General features: G+C 36.4%; 1 protein-coding gene across 1 annotated transcript in view; it reads right to left on the bottom strand.

The window, feature by feature from the left end:
- The window catches only part of Cad87A (cadherin 87A), a 1,045,423-nt gene that overhangs the window by 387,064 nt on the left and 643,419 nt on the right, over window positions 1-14,940 (bottom strand). Inside the window, exon 25 of the mRNA XM_090395555.1 lies at window positions 13,048-13,205. Coding sequence (XP_090251681.1) covers window positions 13,048-13,205 — 158 coding nt within the window. The remainder of the gene's footprint in view (window positions 1-13,047; window positions 13,206-14,940) is intronic.

Below are 14,940 nucleotides of genomic sequence, written 5' to 3'. Positions count from 1 at the left end.
TGTGGGCTTGTTTGTTTATGTTTGTTTATAAAATCATTCAACTTAGAGCAGGGTATAATAACCGGCAAATGAAAGATGGTGGCGACTTTCTCCTTACAAGAGTTTAATTTCAATTTTAGTCATTTCATGAAATGTAAGGTGAATTATAGATATTTGTTACATTATGTCAATAAAGATATTATTTTTATTTTATTATATTATTTTATTATTTTTATGTGACGACTCCCTGGAGGTGTCCTCCAGGGAGTGCACCTGCTCTACAACTCTCTTCGTCTCCGCCACTCAATCCATCGACTACAATGAACTGCAACTACTATCATCATCTACACCAATGCCATGTACCACTCACCACTAGTATTTTCACAAACAATCACAAATATCCATGCCCATGGCAGAATTCGAACCCACAGCCTTTTGGCTGGAGAGTGGATAGACTAACTGCTCGGCCAACCAGGCAGATGAAAGGAGAGTGTGTGTGCAAAGTGTGATTTGAATGGTGATCTGATGGGACAGTAACGTATAGGTAACTGAAGGTAGCGAGAATCCACAAGAAAGATGCATGCTCATCTGATAGCAAAGAAAGACACTATAAAAGAGCAACGAAATAGTAGTAAAAAAGTTTGGAAAAAGCAAACAAGCGAGTTGCTGAATGAAACAATTGAGTGTAGTAAGAATAATGAAAGTGATATGAATGAAGCAAAAGTTGAAAAACTTTTGCTTCATTCATATCACTTATTAATGCAAAGTTGGCATGCAGCATGGATGGCAAACAAGCATGTGTGATTGATAATAAAACAGAGAGAGTGAATGATAGTGAAAAAGTTATGCAAGATTTGAAAGCTCAGTCGGTGAAGATGAGGCAGCACGAGAAATAGATGCAGAGCAAAATGAAGACAATTGTTGATATGTATGGAACAGTGAAGAAGATTAAAATTAATGAAGTAACAAAAGACCTGCAACTGGCATTATATGGGGATACAATTATTAGAGGTGTGGTAAACGAGAAGATGCATAAGGTTTGTTCTCCTGGATGTAAAATGAATAAAGTGATTGAGGCACTGATTATAAGTAGTAGGCGAGCAAAAGAGTTGGTAATGGTAATAGTGATAGGGACAAATGCCTTGACTGGGAACAAAGAAATTGTAAGATTGGATATCAGGAGTTTGTTGCAAAGTATAAAAGATAATAGTGTGATAGTAAAGGTTATAAATGATATGTTAGCAGATATGTGTGAGTGGGAATGAGTTTGAAGGATGAATTGAACTGTATAAGAGTAACGGACTGCATTTCAATGGGTTTGGCGCGAGTCATTTGGAGAGACTGCTGCAAGGAAGAGTAATGAGAGCAGAGAATGAATCTGATCAAGTGATGTGAAAGAGGGGGAAAGTAAGGAAGGAGAGATTGAAGTAATAATTATGAATGGGTAGCATGAGTTTAAGGAATCAGAGAACAAGTGCACAAAAAACAGGGAAATGGAGAGACTCAGGTTAGATAGGGAACAAGCATCAGAAAGGGCAATGCTCCAAGAGGACCTGAATGCATGTTTAGACAAAAAGAAAAGGGGATGAGCTGGGATATATATACAGAAAACAGTTGGATTTGAAGAAGGTTCTGGGATGAATAAGGAGAAAAAGAAATGTCTTGAGGAACGTAAGGAGCAGTCACAGCTAATAAGTGGTATCAGTGATCCAGAAATGAGCTGTCATGTTTGTATGCAAATGCTAGAAGTAGAAGAAACATTACGTAAGAAAAATTATGGCAAATGAAATGGTTGCATGCTTGAGTTTGTTCACCAAAAAAATTCTTGGAATAAGTGAGACATGGTTGCATAAGATCCTGACAGGAATAGAGATGGAAGGATATTATGTATTTTACAAAGACAGAAAGAGTAAAAAGGAAGATGGAGTGCTCTTAATGATAAAAAAAAAAGAGTTATGTTCATACAAGGTAGAGATGCAAGGAAATAGTAACAGTGGTTTTGAGGCAGTATGGTGTGAGATAGAGGTAAATAGAATGAAATAAATACTTCATAGATGTTGCTGTAGACCTGGTAATGTGAAGGGCAGTGACCAGGAAATGTATAAGAAAATTAGTGAAGCAAATGGAAAAAAGGTTATCATTATGGATGATTTTAATTACGGCAATATAGATTGGGATGACGAGATAGCAACCAGAAGTAAAGAAAAGTTTCTTGAGTTTTTGAGGAAAAACTACCTCATGCAGTATGTAACAGAGGTACATGAGGATTGAGGGGCTTGGATTTGATCATCTCATTAGAGGATGTTATTATAAATGAGGTGTCAAATCAGCCTCAGTCGGTGAGAGTGACCATGAAGTGATTATCTAGGTGGTTGCCAGCAGTGTAAGGACTTCTGTGACGAAAGTGTATATGTGGAACTACTGGGCTGGTGATTATGAGAGGTTCAGGAGACAGCCTGCAAGTGTAGCATGAAAAGAGTGAGGAGTTGGGTGAAAAGTAGATCAATGCTGCTTGGGTGATATTCAAGAAATATCTAGTAGAAACATGTCTAAATGTATTGCAAGGGTCAGAAGGAAGGAAGGTTATATAAGGTAGGTGTAAAATACATGAATGATGAGATTAAGTATGCAATACAAAGAAAAAAGGCATTATAAAGAGAACATAAGATCGGTGGTAATAGTGAATTTCATGAGAATTACAAATAACGGGCAAGGAGGGTTCTCAGTTGCTAAGTGTAGCAAAAGTGCAGTATCAGCGGCAGTTAGTAAAAAATCAAAAAAAAAAAAAAAAAAATCACAGGGAGTTCTTTCGATATGTAGCCAGCAAAAATAAGAACAATTATGGTAGGATTGTACTGACTGGACAAAATGGTATAAGGATAACTGCTGCAGAGGATATAGTTGTTGAGATATTTAATGAACAGTTCATAAATGTCTTTCATTCTTATGAATGTGACATCATGGAGGGTTTGAGAGCAGTGGATGAAGAGGTTGACTGTGAATGAGAAAGAAGTATATGGGGAGGGGAATTAACTAAATTAGATGTTAATAAGGCTGTGGGACATGATGATATAAAGGAATATGCCAGGGAGTTGACATCTGCCTTGGCATATTTGTTTAATATGAGTTTTACACTGGGTCAAGTTCTATAGAGGTCGAAGGAAGACAAGGTTGTGATGCTTCATAGGGGAGGTGACAGAAATCAAGCATCAATTTATAGGCCTATCTAAGTGTCAGTTGTTGTGGTTGAAGTGTTGACAAAACTGGTGAGAATCAGGATCCAGAATTGGGTTCGTAACAGTGGTATTATCTTTGATGGGCTCCACAAATTTGCTAAATGGAGGTTGTGTTTTTGTAATTGTAATTATTGTATTACAATAATTACTTATTGTGTATTACAATAAGTAATTATTTATTACTTATTGTAATAAATAATTATTTATTACAATAAGGTAATGGCTTGAATGGACAAAGGAGATGGATACACAGTAGTATACTAAGATTTTGCAAATGCTTTGAATAGATTACCACATAATAAGTTGATAGTCAAACTAGAGCAGATGGGGTTGGCTATTAGACATTGGATCGAAGACTGGTTATCTGATATGCATTAGCAAGTTGTGTATGGGACAGTAATATCCTGGAAGACAAAAGTCACTAGTGGTGTGCCTCAGGGTTCTGTTTTAGGGATATTACTGTTTAACCTGTATGTTCATGATATTGGGGAAGATCTGAATGAGGGTGTGAAGTTGGGATGAACTAAGAGTTCTTCTAAGAGCAGATGTTCTGGTCTTAGAAGACTTGATTAGATTGAGTGAATGGGTATGGGAGTGGGGATAACGGTGCAATGTTGCAAAATGTAAGATTTCAAAATTTGGGGGAAAAAGATGGGATGTGCAATTTAAGCTTGGTGGGGGATATATTGGTGGAGATGGAGGAAATAGGAAATTTTGGTTGATTGTGGATAAGGATCTAAAATTTAGATTCAGAAGACACAGTGCCAAAATTGTGAGGACAACACAATGAATTCATGATTACCGCATGATAAGTTGAAATTCAATGGCTAATCTTTCAGTTACTGGAACAATCATGTGAACTATAAATCGGTGTTCTTCAAGGCTAGTTTTTAAGACGACTTCAATAAATATTGAAGGATCTCATCCGAAAAGGAAGTTTTATTAGCAGACATATGTGATACACGCAAATGTGATGTTTTAGTTATCCAGGAGACACATCGAGGAGTAAATAGCAATAGACCAAAAATTCATAGTATGAAATTAGTAGCTGAGAAACCACATGAGCAATATGGTAGTGTTTTATTTGATAAACCAGACTTGGATATCAAATCTATATATGTGACATCCCACAATAATACAGAGATATTAACCATCAAGATCAAGTCTTGCACAATCACATCAGTATATAAGCCACCTAATGAAGATTTCGTCTTCAAAGAATCTGTCAACTTTAACACTCAGAAGGTCAAAATAATACTCGGAGACTTTAAATGTCAGAGTTTAACATGGGGCTACAAAATGACTGACAGGAACAGTGCTGAGCTGGAAAATTGGGCTGAGAGAGAAGGAATGAAGCAAATCCACGACTCCAAACACCACTGAAGTTAAGACCATCATTCAATAGTGGAAGGTGGAGAAGAGGCTATAATCCAGACAACATCTCTATCAGCGAACAAGTAGCTGTGCAAGCGACGAAGATAGTAGAAGAGACGATACCAAGAACTCAGCACAGACCTGTTACTTGTGAAGTCAGAGCCGTTATCAATCCAGAGATAGTACCTTTTAAGTGACGGTTTAATTTTAAAAAAAAAGCAAGATGGGATGGATTTGTGAAGGAACTTGATCAGACAGTAAACACTCTTGAAGCGGATCCAAGAAACTATGAAGAGTTCGTGAATACCATCAAAATAGTATCTCGGCGGCACATACCACGAGGGTGCAGAACTCAATACATCACTGGGCTTAATTAAGATCTGATGGAACAACTAAAAGAATATAAAATCAGATATGACGAGGATCCTTTCGCTGTAGACACAATCGAGGCAGGCGATAAATTGATGGACAAACTCATGGATGGCAGAAAGAAGAGATGGATGAAGCTACTACAGGATTTGGATATGAAACAGAACAGCAGATGAGCATGGAAGCTGGTGAAGAATTTAAGCAACGACCCAACTAAAACTCCAGTTTATGTAACAAAAGTCATGCCGAACCAGATTGCTCACCAGCTATTATTGAATGGCAGGACAGACAAGAAGATACTGAAAACTAATCTTACGCACATTAAAGAAGCTGAGACTAATTTATTAGCCTCTCCGTTCTCCAAAGAAGAACTAAGAAAAGCTATATGTCACCTGAAAGAGAATAGAGCTGCTGGTCCGGACGACATTTGGACAGAACAGATAAAACGTTTCGGTCTGGTAACCATCCAATGGCTGGTGAAATTGATGAATAAGTGCATGGAATCTCTACAGTTGCCCAAATTATGGAGGAAATTGGATCCTCTAATGCTAGGACAAAATCTTAAGCTTGTGTTCCTTCTACTCCATGCTGCCTAAAGCATTTTTTTCTTGAAGACTTCCCAAAATTCCATTCCCTTACTACTACTACATGCTGTTTCATCTTCCCAATCTTATAACTGTTGTAGTTAAAATCTCCCATCATAATCACTCATTTATAGGTAACAAGATAATGACAAGGGTTATGTCATTAGAACAGATAGTCCTGGCTTTGTGTTAGGGTTTAGAGGATACTATACTGCTGAGATTGATAATGGTATGAGTGTATGTAAAAATTTTCCAGTGTGTGTTGGGGGGGGGGGAGATATTCCTCTAAACACACAATGCTTGTCATAGAGCTCTGTTATGTTTATAACAGGTTTTTTTTTTTTTTAGCCAGTGGCTACCCTCTTACACTGACATACAAGGTCACAACAAAACTCTTTCTATCCTTTATATTTGGGGGGGGTATATCTGAAAACACAGTTGAAGTACATGGTTGAATAGCAGACTATACTCTGGATACTCTTAACTCAAAATTAAATGGAAAACTAAAGATGTCCTGCATAGAAGCAACTACAGATCTAAACTATTTTTGAAATCGTCAGCAACTATGAAACATTTCTCTAACTCCAAGAATGGCTGCATTAATTTGTCAACAGTCTTAGAGGCAGTTATTATAACATTACATTTAACCTGACTTCTCTGATTAACTGTTTTATGCCAGCCCACACTTCCTACATATGATAAACTGCCTATACAAGAACATAATTAGCAAAATATGCATCAACGACAACCTCTCAGAAGACATCAACATAATGCAAGATGTAAGGCAAGGCTGCCCTGTTTCACTAGCTCTATACGTAACACAAATTGAGTTGCTTGCAAAAATGATCAGACAGAACTCAGAAATTAAAGGATTTATAACCCTAACAAAGAAACATGAAATAAAATGTGTTTTACATGCTGATGATGTCACTTGCATCATAACTAACAACACTGCCCTTAAGACTCTCTTCCAGACAACAGAAAAGTACAACAGAATAACAGGATCTCAGATCAACAAATCAAAAACAAAAGTATTAGGAGCAGGTGCAACACAACATCCAGAACCAATCACCATACTAGGAATTCCTTTCAACCACCTAGGCCAACTTGAAAACGAAGAAGAAATAATTAAGAAAATCATCTGCATAAAAGAAACCTGGCAATCTGTACTCCTAACTGCCACTGGAAAAGCACAAATCATCAAACAGTTAATGATCCCCCTTGATAAAATACTATACAACTCCATTTCCACTCAGCAAACTACAAACTAAAAGACATTACGAGTCTTTCGATGAGTCTTTCGACTCCATGGAGGCCTGAATAATAATAATTATCTACAGCTTTTTCTGGAACAATAAAAAGGCAAAGGTTAGTAAAGACAAATTGGCCCAAAGAAAGGAACAAGGGGGTCTGAACATCCCAAGAATAGCAGATATGCTTTCAGTAGAGAAAATTATGCAGGTAATTAAGATTTTGCAAACTGCACACCCCTCCCATGAAATGTGCCAGTATTGGCTAGGAGTAAAGTACAAAATGTTCACTGGCCAAACTCACATTGGTGAAAAGGCAAAAATTTCATCAGAATACTACAGAACCATATCTAGACAAGCAAGAATCATCACCACAAAGAAGAACAAACAACATCTTCAAGAACTAAAAAAAGAGGACATATTACAGGCAATTAGTAACATTCCAACAGACACACTCCCCCAAGAAAAGGAAAAATGGAAACACTGCTACTTCAAGTACACCTACCCATCCAGACACAATTTTAACTGGAGGATGTTACACAACATCTTACCCTTACCAGTAAACACAAAACTCCTGAAATGGAGAATACTTCAAAGTGCAAATTGTGCCTTTTGCACCCTACAAGAAACCCAAGAACACCTGTTCTATGAATGCACAGTGGCAACACAAATATGGGCTAATGTAAGCAGCACCTTCAACATCCCCACACTCAGAAAGGAACAAGCACTATACCTGCAAGACCTACCAGGGAAAGGAAGCTTGAAAAATCAACTACTCTACCTACTAATTGAAATTAAATATCACATTTGGAAAATCAAGAATATTGTAACATATGCAAAACAAAAGAAAACAATAGAGGATATTAAAAGAAGTTCAAGAGCCTCAATCAAAAACTACCTGATACTACAGTTAGCAGAACTGGGACCAAATCTTTTCAGGAAAAAGATGGAGTTCCCCACCTGCATTATGCTACCTATCTGAAGGCAACATCATTCTGAAACTCCCATGACCAATTCCAAGGAAAGTAAACAAAATGGCCACAACAACCCTCTTTTTTTTATTTATTTGTTTATTTATTTTATTTTATTTTATTTTTTTTTTTTATCCCCAAAAATTCTCACTTTTACAATTGATTATAATTTAATCCTAAACAGATCTTTATGTTAGCCTGGCCCCCATGCTCAGGTTTAATCAACCTTTTAGGCTCTTTATTTACTTAAAGCCTATGGTACTATACTTTTAAATAATGCTACCAGAGCATATGTTAACAGGCTAATAAGCACACCAATATCTCTATCACTTTCAGAGAAGTGTTCTCCCCAAGCCTCTGACATACACCTAGTAACCAATGTGAATGCAGAGGTATGGGAATGAAAATAATTATTCAAAATTCCCAAATAACCAACACCTGAGAAACTCTCTGGATGCAGAGAAGAAAAGCTAGTTATCATTATCCCTTAACCAAAAAAAATAATTAAATAATTAAATAAAAATAAAAAATAAATATAAAAGAAAATAAATTAAAATAACTTAAAATAAAATTATATAACATAGGAAAAAACACTAACAGTAAGGAAAAACACCAAACAAATTATAAAAGAAAATACTGTCTAGTCCATTGAGTTGCCAGAATCCACTTTTGGGAAACTTTCCCCCAAAACTGGAGAGAGTCCCGTAAAAGTAAAATTAAATAGGAAACTCCTATATGATGTATAATTATTCAACCCCCCCATCTCCTTCAGGACAGACCACTCACTTCATCTTTCCTGTCTTCTTCTCTCTTAAGGCCATAGCTTCATAAGAGACTGTACTCTGCCACAGGAGCAAAAGACCTGTTCCTGTAAGAGTTGATTACAACCTGAAAAATATGCAGACAATGTCAGTACTCAAGAAACAAGATGGCAAGCAACTAAGGCACAAGTGATAGATAGAGTGGTGGAAAGTTGCTGAAACCATTCTACTTATGACTTTGTAATGAATACAACCTTCTCTGGTTTTGGTGGATGAAAGTCCAATACCACTAACAAGAAGGCACTAATTATGTAATTAGTAAAACAGAGATCTGGTATTCAAACAAACTGTTTTATGCCAGCCTGGTTAGCCGAGTGGTTAGCGTATCCGCTCTCCAGCCAAAGGGCTGTTGGTTCGAATCCCGCGTGGGCATGGATGTTTGTGATTGTCTGTGGAAATAGTAGTGGTGGTTGGTGGTAGATGGTGTTGGTGTAGTTGCAGTCAGTTGATGGATTGAGTGGTGGAGACAGAGTTGTAGAGCAGGTGCCCTCCCTCGATGAGTTTTTGGACTCCCTGGAGGTGTCAAATAATAATAATAATAATCTTGCCCTGGAGGGACTTTTGATAGAATATCAGGTTCCTTTTGGGTTACAACATGAACTGTTTCTGTTACACTCTAGTTCATTGCAAGGTTTTACAAAAATTGCGAGTTGTGCTTTAGAGACGTTGATTGGAATCCTGTGACAAATTAGTAACTCAAAAAAATTCTTTCTTCTGTTTCTCTAATGCCATTTATACTGAGAAAAAATGCTATAATTTAGAACAAATCAAATTTTTTATATCAGTTATAAAAGGTCAAATGTCATCTAACGTGCTGTACTATTGCATTTTTTTTAGGTACTACTGGAATATCATTTTCTGGATTATACAATCACAGATATATCCCAGGAATAATGATGGATGATTAGTGAATGTTCACGTTCTTAACAATGTGATTTTTTAGAATATGCTTTATCTGTAATGAAACAACTTTTCATCGTAAAAATAAAATCAGAATACTGTTCCAAGGTTCAAGTTAATAATATTTGACACAACGACATTTTTTATATATATATGACAGAATGATCATTGACTCGGTTAACATACATAGTTTTATGAAAAAAATTGAATGACTAGAACCGAGATTTAATTAAAAAGGTTTTAATATAAACACACTACTAGTTTCGGCCTGTAACAGCCTTCTTCAGGTGACATTATAAAAGAAAAAACACTAAACATTGAGGGCTAAAAGACTATGAACAACATAGACAGTCTTTATACATAATTAGCATTAAAACGTTGTAGTTGTATTTGAAGCTGTTCTTTCATTTGTTGCATTGTTGGGAGAGTGCGTGCTTGCTGCATCACGTGAACGCCAATACATGATTACAGCTGAATGACTATCTGGGAGGTTGTAGCTTAAGTTGTTATTTAGATGAACAGGATTGAAGATGATTTCTCTCGATTCCACAATTTTTCTCTCTATTTCGTCACTGCAATGGAAGATGTTTGTAGATTTTTCCCAGCAGACTTTGTGACTTTGGTTATCATCATTAGGATTAGCCGAGAAGAGGATATGACTTGATAATGCACTTGCTCGCTGTCTCTTGTAAGTAATGTCTCTCATGTGTTCTTCCATACGCATTTCTACAGATTTGTCTGTCTGACCGAAATAAGGAATATCGCAGTCACATAATATTTTATATACGCCAGGGTATTTGAGTTGATGATGACAAGGTTTTGGGTGGCTAATTAAGGAACGGATCTTTGGAAGTGGAGTGAACAAGGTTCTGATATTGTATTTTTTTAGAACTTTTGCTAATTTATGTGAAACAGTACTTATGTAAGGAATAGATATATTGCTTTTGAATCTATTTGTTTCTTCTGAGTGATGTCTGGGAGGATTAAGAAGGAATTTGTTAATGATTTTCTTGGAATATCCATTAACTTCGAAAGAAGTTTTCAGATGGTTTATTTCTGTAAGCAGTTCATTTGGATCATCAAGAAGAGAACGGGCTCTATGTCCCAAGGTGGAAATTATTCCAAGCTTATGAGGAGGGAAATGATGGGATTGACTGTGCAGATATCTGTTGGTATGTGTGGGTTTTCTATATATCGATATTTTTAGTTTACCAGCAGAAGAGTGAGTCAGTTTGACATCAAGAAAAGGCAAGGAATTATCCGTTTCAAGCTCAGCAGTAAACTTAATATTTTGATGTCGGCTATTGAGATGTTCGAGGAAAACCATAAGGGATTCATGTCCATGGCTCCAAACAATGAAGACATCATCCACATAACGTTTCCAAACTTTAGGTGTTAAAATAAAGGAAGAGATAGCCTTGGTTTCAAAATCTTCTAAGTAAATATTTGCAAGAACAGGAGATAAAGGATTACCCATAGCCAATTCATGATTTTGTTTGTATATATTATCTTGAAATTTGAAGTAACCGGAAGGTGATTTCCCTGAAAAACTTTTGAGGTATTTGGCAAGGTATTTTGAAAGATTGTATGTAGGAGAATCGATACCTTCTACAATTGGGCGTAATGGGGTGTTCTCTTTATGGATTTTAGGAACACCATATATGCGAGGAATTAACGGATGGAGAGAGCGTAGAGATAAACGGACGTTTCGGGATAATTCAGTTGTTGTTTTTAATAAGTTGTTTGTACGATTTTGAAGTTCACGAGTTGGATCTCTCTCAAGTATTGAGTAGGTATCATTATGTAATAATTCGATCATTTTATTCTTGTAATCTTCAGAGTTCAGGATGACTGTTGCATTTACGCCCAATTGTAGAAGGTATCGATTCTCCTACATACAATCTTTCAAAATACCTTGCCAAATACCTCAAAAGTTTTTCAGGGAAATCACCTTCCTTTATCAAGAACACTACAGAATTTGTTACATACATCAAGGATATTACAGTTGATGAAAATGACATCATGGCTAGCTTGGACATAACTTCTTTGTTCACTAATGTCCCAACAGATGAAGTCCTAACATTACTCAAGGACAAGTTATCCAAAAAAATGTTAGCCTTGCTTACACATTGCATCAGCTCCGGTTACTTCAAATTTCAAGATAATATATACAAACAAAATCATGGATTGGCTATGGGTAATCCTTTATCTCCTGTTCTTGCAAATATTTACTTAGAAGATTTTGAAACCAAGGCTATCTCTTCCTTTATTTTAACACCTAAAGTTTGGAAACGTTATGTGGATGATGTCTTCATTGTTTGGAGCCATGGACATGAATCCCTTATGGTTTTCCTCGAACATCTCAATAGCCGACATCAAAGTATTAAGTTTACTGCTGAGCTTGAAACGGATAATTCCTTGCCTTTTCTTGATGTCAAACTGACTCGCTCTTCTGCTGGTAAACTAAAAATATCGATATATAGAAAACCCACACATACCAACAGATATCTGCACAGTCAATCCCATCATTTCCCTCCTCATAAGCTTGGAATAATTTCCACCTTGGGACATAGAGCCCGTTCTCTTCTTGATGATCCAAATGAACTGCTTACAGAAATAAACCATCTGAAAACTTCTTTCGAAGTTAATGGATATTCCAAGAAAATCATTAACAAATTCCTTCTTAATCCTCCCAGACATCACTCAGAAGAAACAAATAGATTCAAAAGCAATATATCTATTCTTTACATAAGTACTGTTTCACATAAATTAGCAAAAGTTCTAAAAAAATACAATATCAGAACCTTGTTCACTCCACTTCCAAAGATCCGTTCCTTAATTAGCCACCCAAAACTTGTCATCATCAACTCAAATACCCTGGCGTATATAAAATATTATGTGACTGCGATATTCCTTATTTCGGTCAGACAGACAAATCTGTAGAAATGCGTATGGAAGAACACATGAGAGACATTACTTACAAGAGACAGCGAGCAAGTGCATTATCAAGTCATATCCTCTTCTCGGCTAATCCTAATGATGATAACCAAAGTCACAAAGTCTGCTGGGAAAAATCTACAAACATCTTCCATTGCAGTGACGAAATAGAGAGAAAAATTGTGGAATCGAGAGAAATCATCTTCAATCCTGTTCATCTAAATAACAACTTAAGCTACAACCTCCCAGATAGTCATTCAGCTGTAATCATGTATTGGCATTCACGTGATGCAGCAAGCACGCACTCTCCCAACAATGCAACAAATGAAAGAACAGCTTCAAATACAACTACAACGTTTTAATGCTAATTATGTATAAAGACTGTCTATGTTGTTCATAGTCTTTTAGCCCTCAATGTTTAGTGTTTTTTCTTTTATAATGTCACCTGAAGAAGGCTGTTACAGGCCGAAACTAGTAGTGTGTTTATATTAAAACCTTTTTAATTAAATCTCGGTTCTAGTCATTCAATTTTTTTCATAAAACTATATATATATATATATATATATATACATATTTTTTTTTTATATTTTTTTTTGAAAAAAAAGATTATTTAATTTTTATCATACCTGGCTAAATACAGGATCATTATCATTGATGTTAATTATATTTGCTGTAAGTAAGACTGATGCAGAAAGCTGTGGAATTCCTGTATCATATGCTATTGCTTTAAATTTGATCTCTTGAACTTTTTCATAATCAACTGGATGCTTGATAGTGATGACACCTGTTTTAAATAATAAATCCTATAAATGAATTGCTATGAAAGTAATATTTACTGTGTTGGCAGAGTAATACAGTACAAACTTTTCTTTTTGTGAGAAATAGTCATCCCTGGTAGTTATGTAAAAGTGTGGTGAAGAGGGTTGTGAGGAGTATATTTTTTACTTGAAGAATTGTCAATGAAAGGAACACATTACCAGAATGTGTTGTTAATGCAAGGAATGTTAAGGGTTTTATGATTCTATATGATAAATATGTTGTCAATTGAATGAACCTCCCACTATCAGTCTGCCGACTCCATGGAGGGTGTAATAATAATAATAATTAATTATAAAAACTTTAATTAATAACTAACTACATTTCAGCAATGTTACATTGTCATCTTCAAGGATCAACAAACAATGACATGCATGCAGGCACTCACACTAAGCAAATGAGGCTGATGAAAGGCAACGGAAGTCAGTCCAAGAGTCCTAAAAGTGCCCTCTATGGGGCTAAATGGGGGGTTGTCTTGGCCATTGGGCTGACTATCTTAGAATGTAACTTTCCCAAATTTGGGGCAGTCTCATGCACCCAAATTTGTTGAGGTTTGGGAAGTTTTTCAGAGCTGTGGCTGATTCAAGGAATAATCTTTCGTACTTGTAATGGTATAATAAAGTGGCCTTCTTCCAGCATATTCTATGGTGGGTGTCCAATACATGATCAGCAAGTCCTGAGTGGCAGTATTGGTGGAACCGGATGTAGTACTTGTATTCAGATATCCTGATATTGGGTGTCCTGCCTATTTGGCCATAGTAAGACAATTTGTAACTGCAAGGGACCCAATTTACTCTAGGTAGGTCTAGGGGAAGTAACTGGTTTTTGGTGGAGCAAATAAAAGATGCCAATTTCTTATGTGGTTTGCAACTAGTTGTGAGGCAATATTTTCTTAGGATTTTTGTTAATTTTTCAGATCATTTCCTATATCACTGATATATAAATGAAACAGCAGAGGACCATGTGCTGAGCCCTGCATATGTGGAACTACAAGGGAGGTGATTATGAAGAGCTCAGGAGACAGCTTGTGGGTGTAGCATGGAATGAGCAGTTGGCTGGAAAAGAGCTCAATGCAGCTTGGGGGATTTTCAAAAACTATTTAGTAGATACAATGTCTAAATGTATTCCAAGGGTGAGAAGGTTAAATAAGGTGGATGGGTGTGAGATGGATGAATAAAGAGATTAAGCATGAGATACAGAGAAAAATGGCATTGTGGAGGCAGCATAAGAGAAGTGGAAATAACCAATTCCAAGAAAGGAGGGTGACTTGGTTGGTGAGGGTAGCTAAAGAGAGGTATGAACAGCAGTTGGCTAATGAAGACAAAAAGAATCCTAAGGAGTTCTTTATATGTAGCCAGCAAAAGAAAGAATAATTATGGAAGGATGACATTGATTGGAGAAAATGGTATAAAGATAGCTGATGCAGAATGTGTGGTGGAGATACTTAATGAACAGTTCATACAGATCTTTCAATCCTGTGAATGTGACTTCATGGAGGGATTGAGAGCAGTTGATGATGGGGAGGAGAGATTAACTGTAGGTGAGCAAGAGGTGTATTGTAGGGGAGTTGAGTAAACTAGATGTTAATAAGGCTGTGGGACTTATATCACTACGTATTCTGAAAGAATGTGCCAGGGACTTGACACCTGCCTTGACATATTTTTTTAATATGAGTCGTGCACTCAGTCAAGTTCCTAAGGAGT

Source organism: Typopeltis vanoorti, chromosome 7 (assembly GCF_054136105.1).
Source record: "Typopeltis vanoorti isolate ZY-2024b chromosome 7, IOZ_Tvanoo_1.0, whole genome shotgun sequence".
Classification (NCBI taxonomy): domain Eukaryota; kingdom Metazoa; phylum Arthropoda; class Arachnida; order Uropygi; family Thelyphonidae; genus Typopeltis; species Typopeltis vanoorti.
Note: the sequence above shows the minus strand (reverse complement) of the source record. Positions and strands in the feature narration are given on the sequence as shown.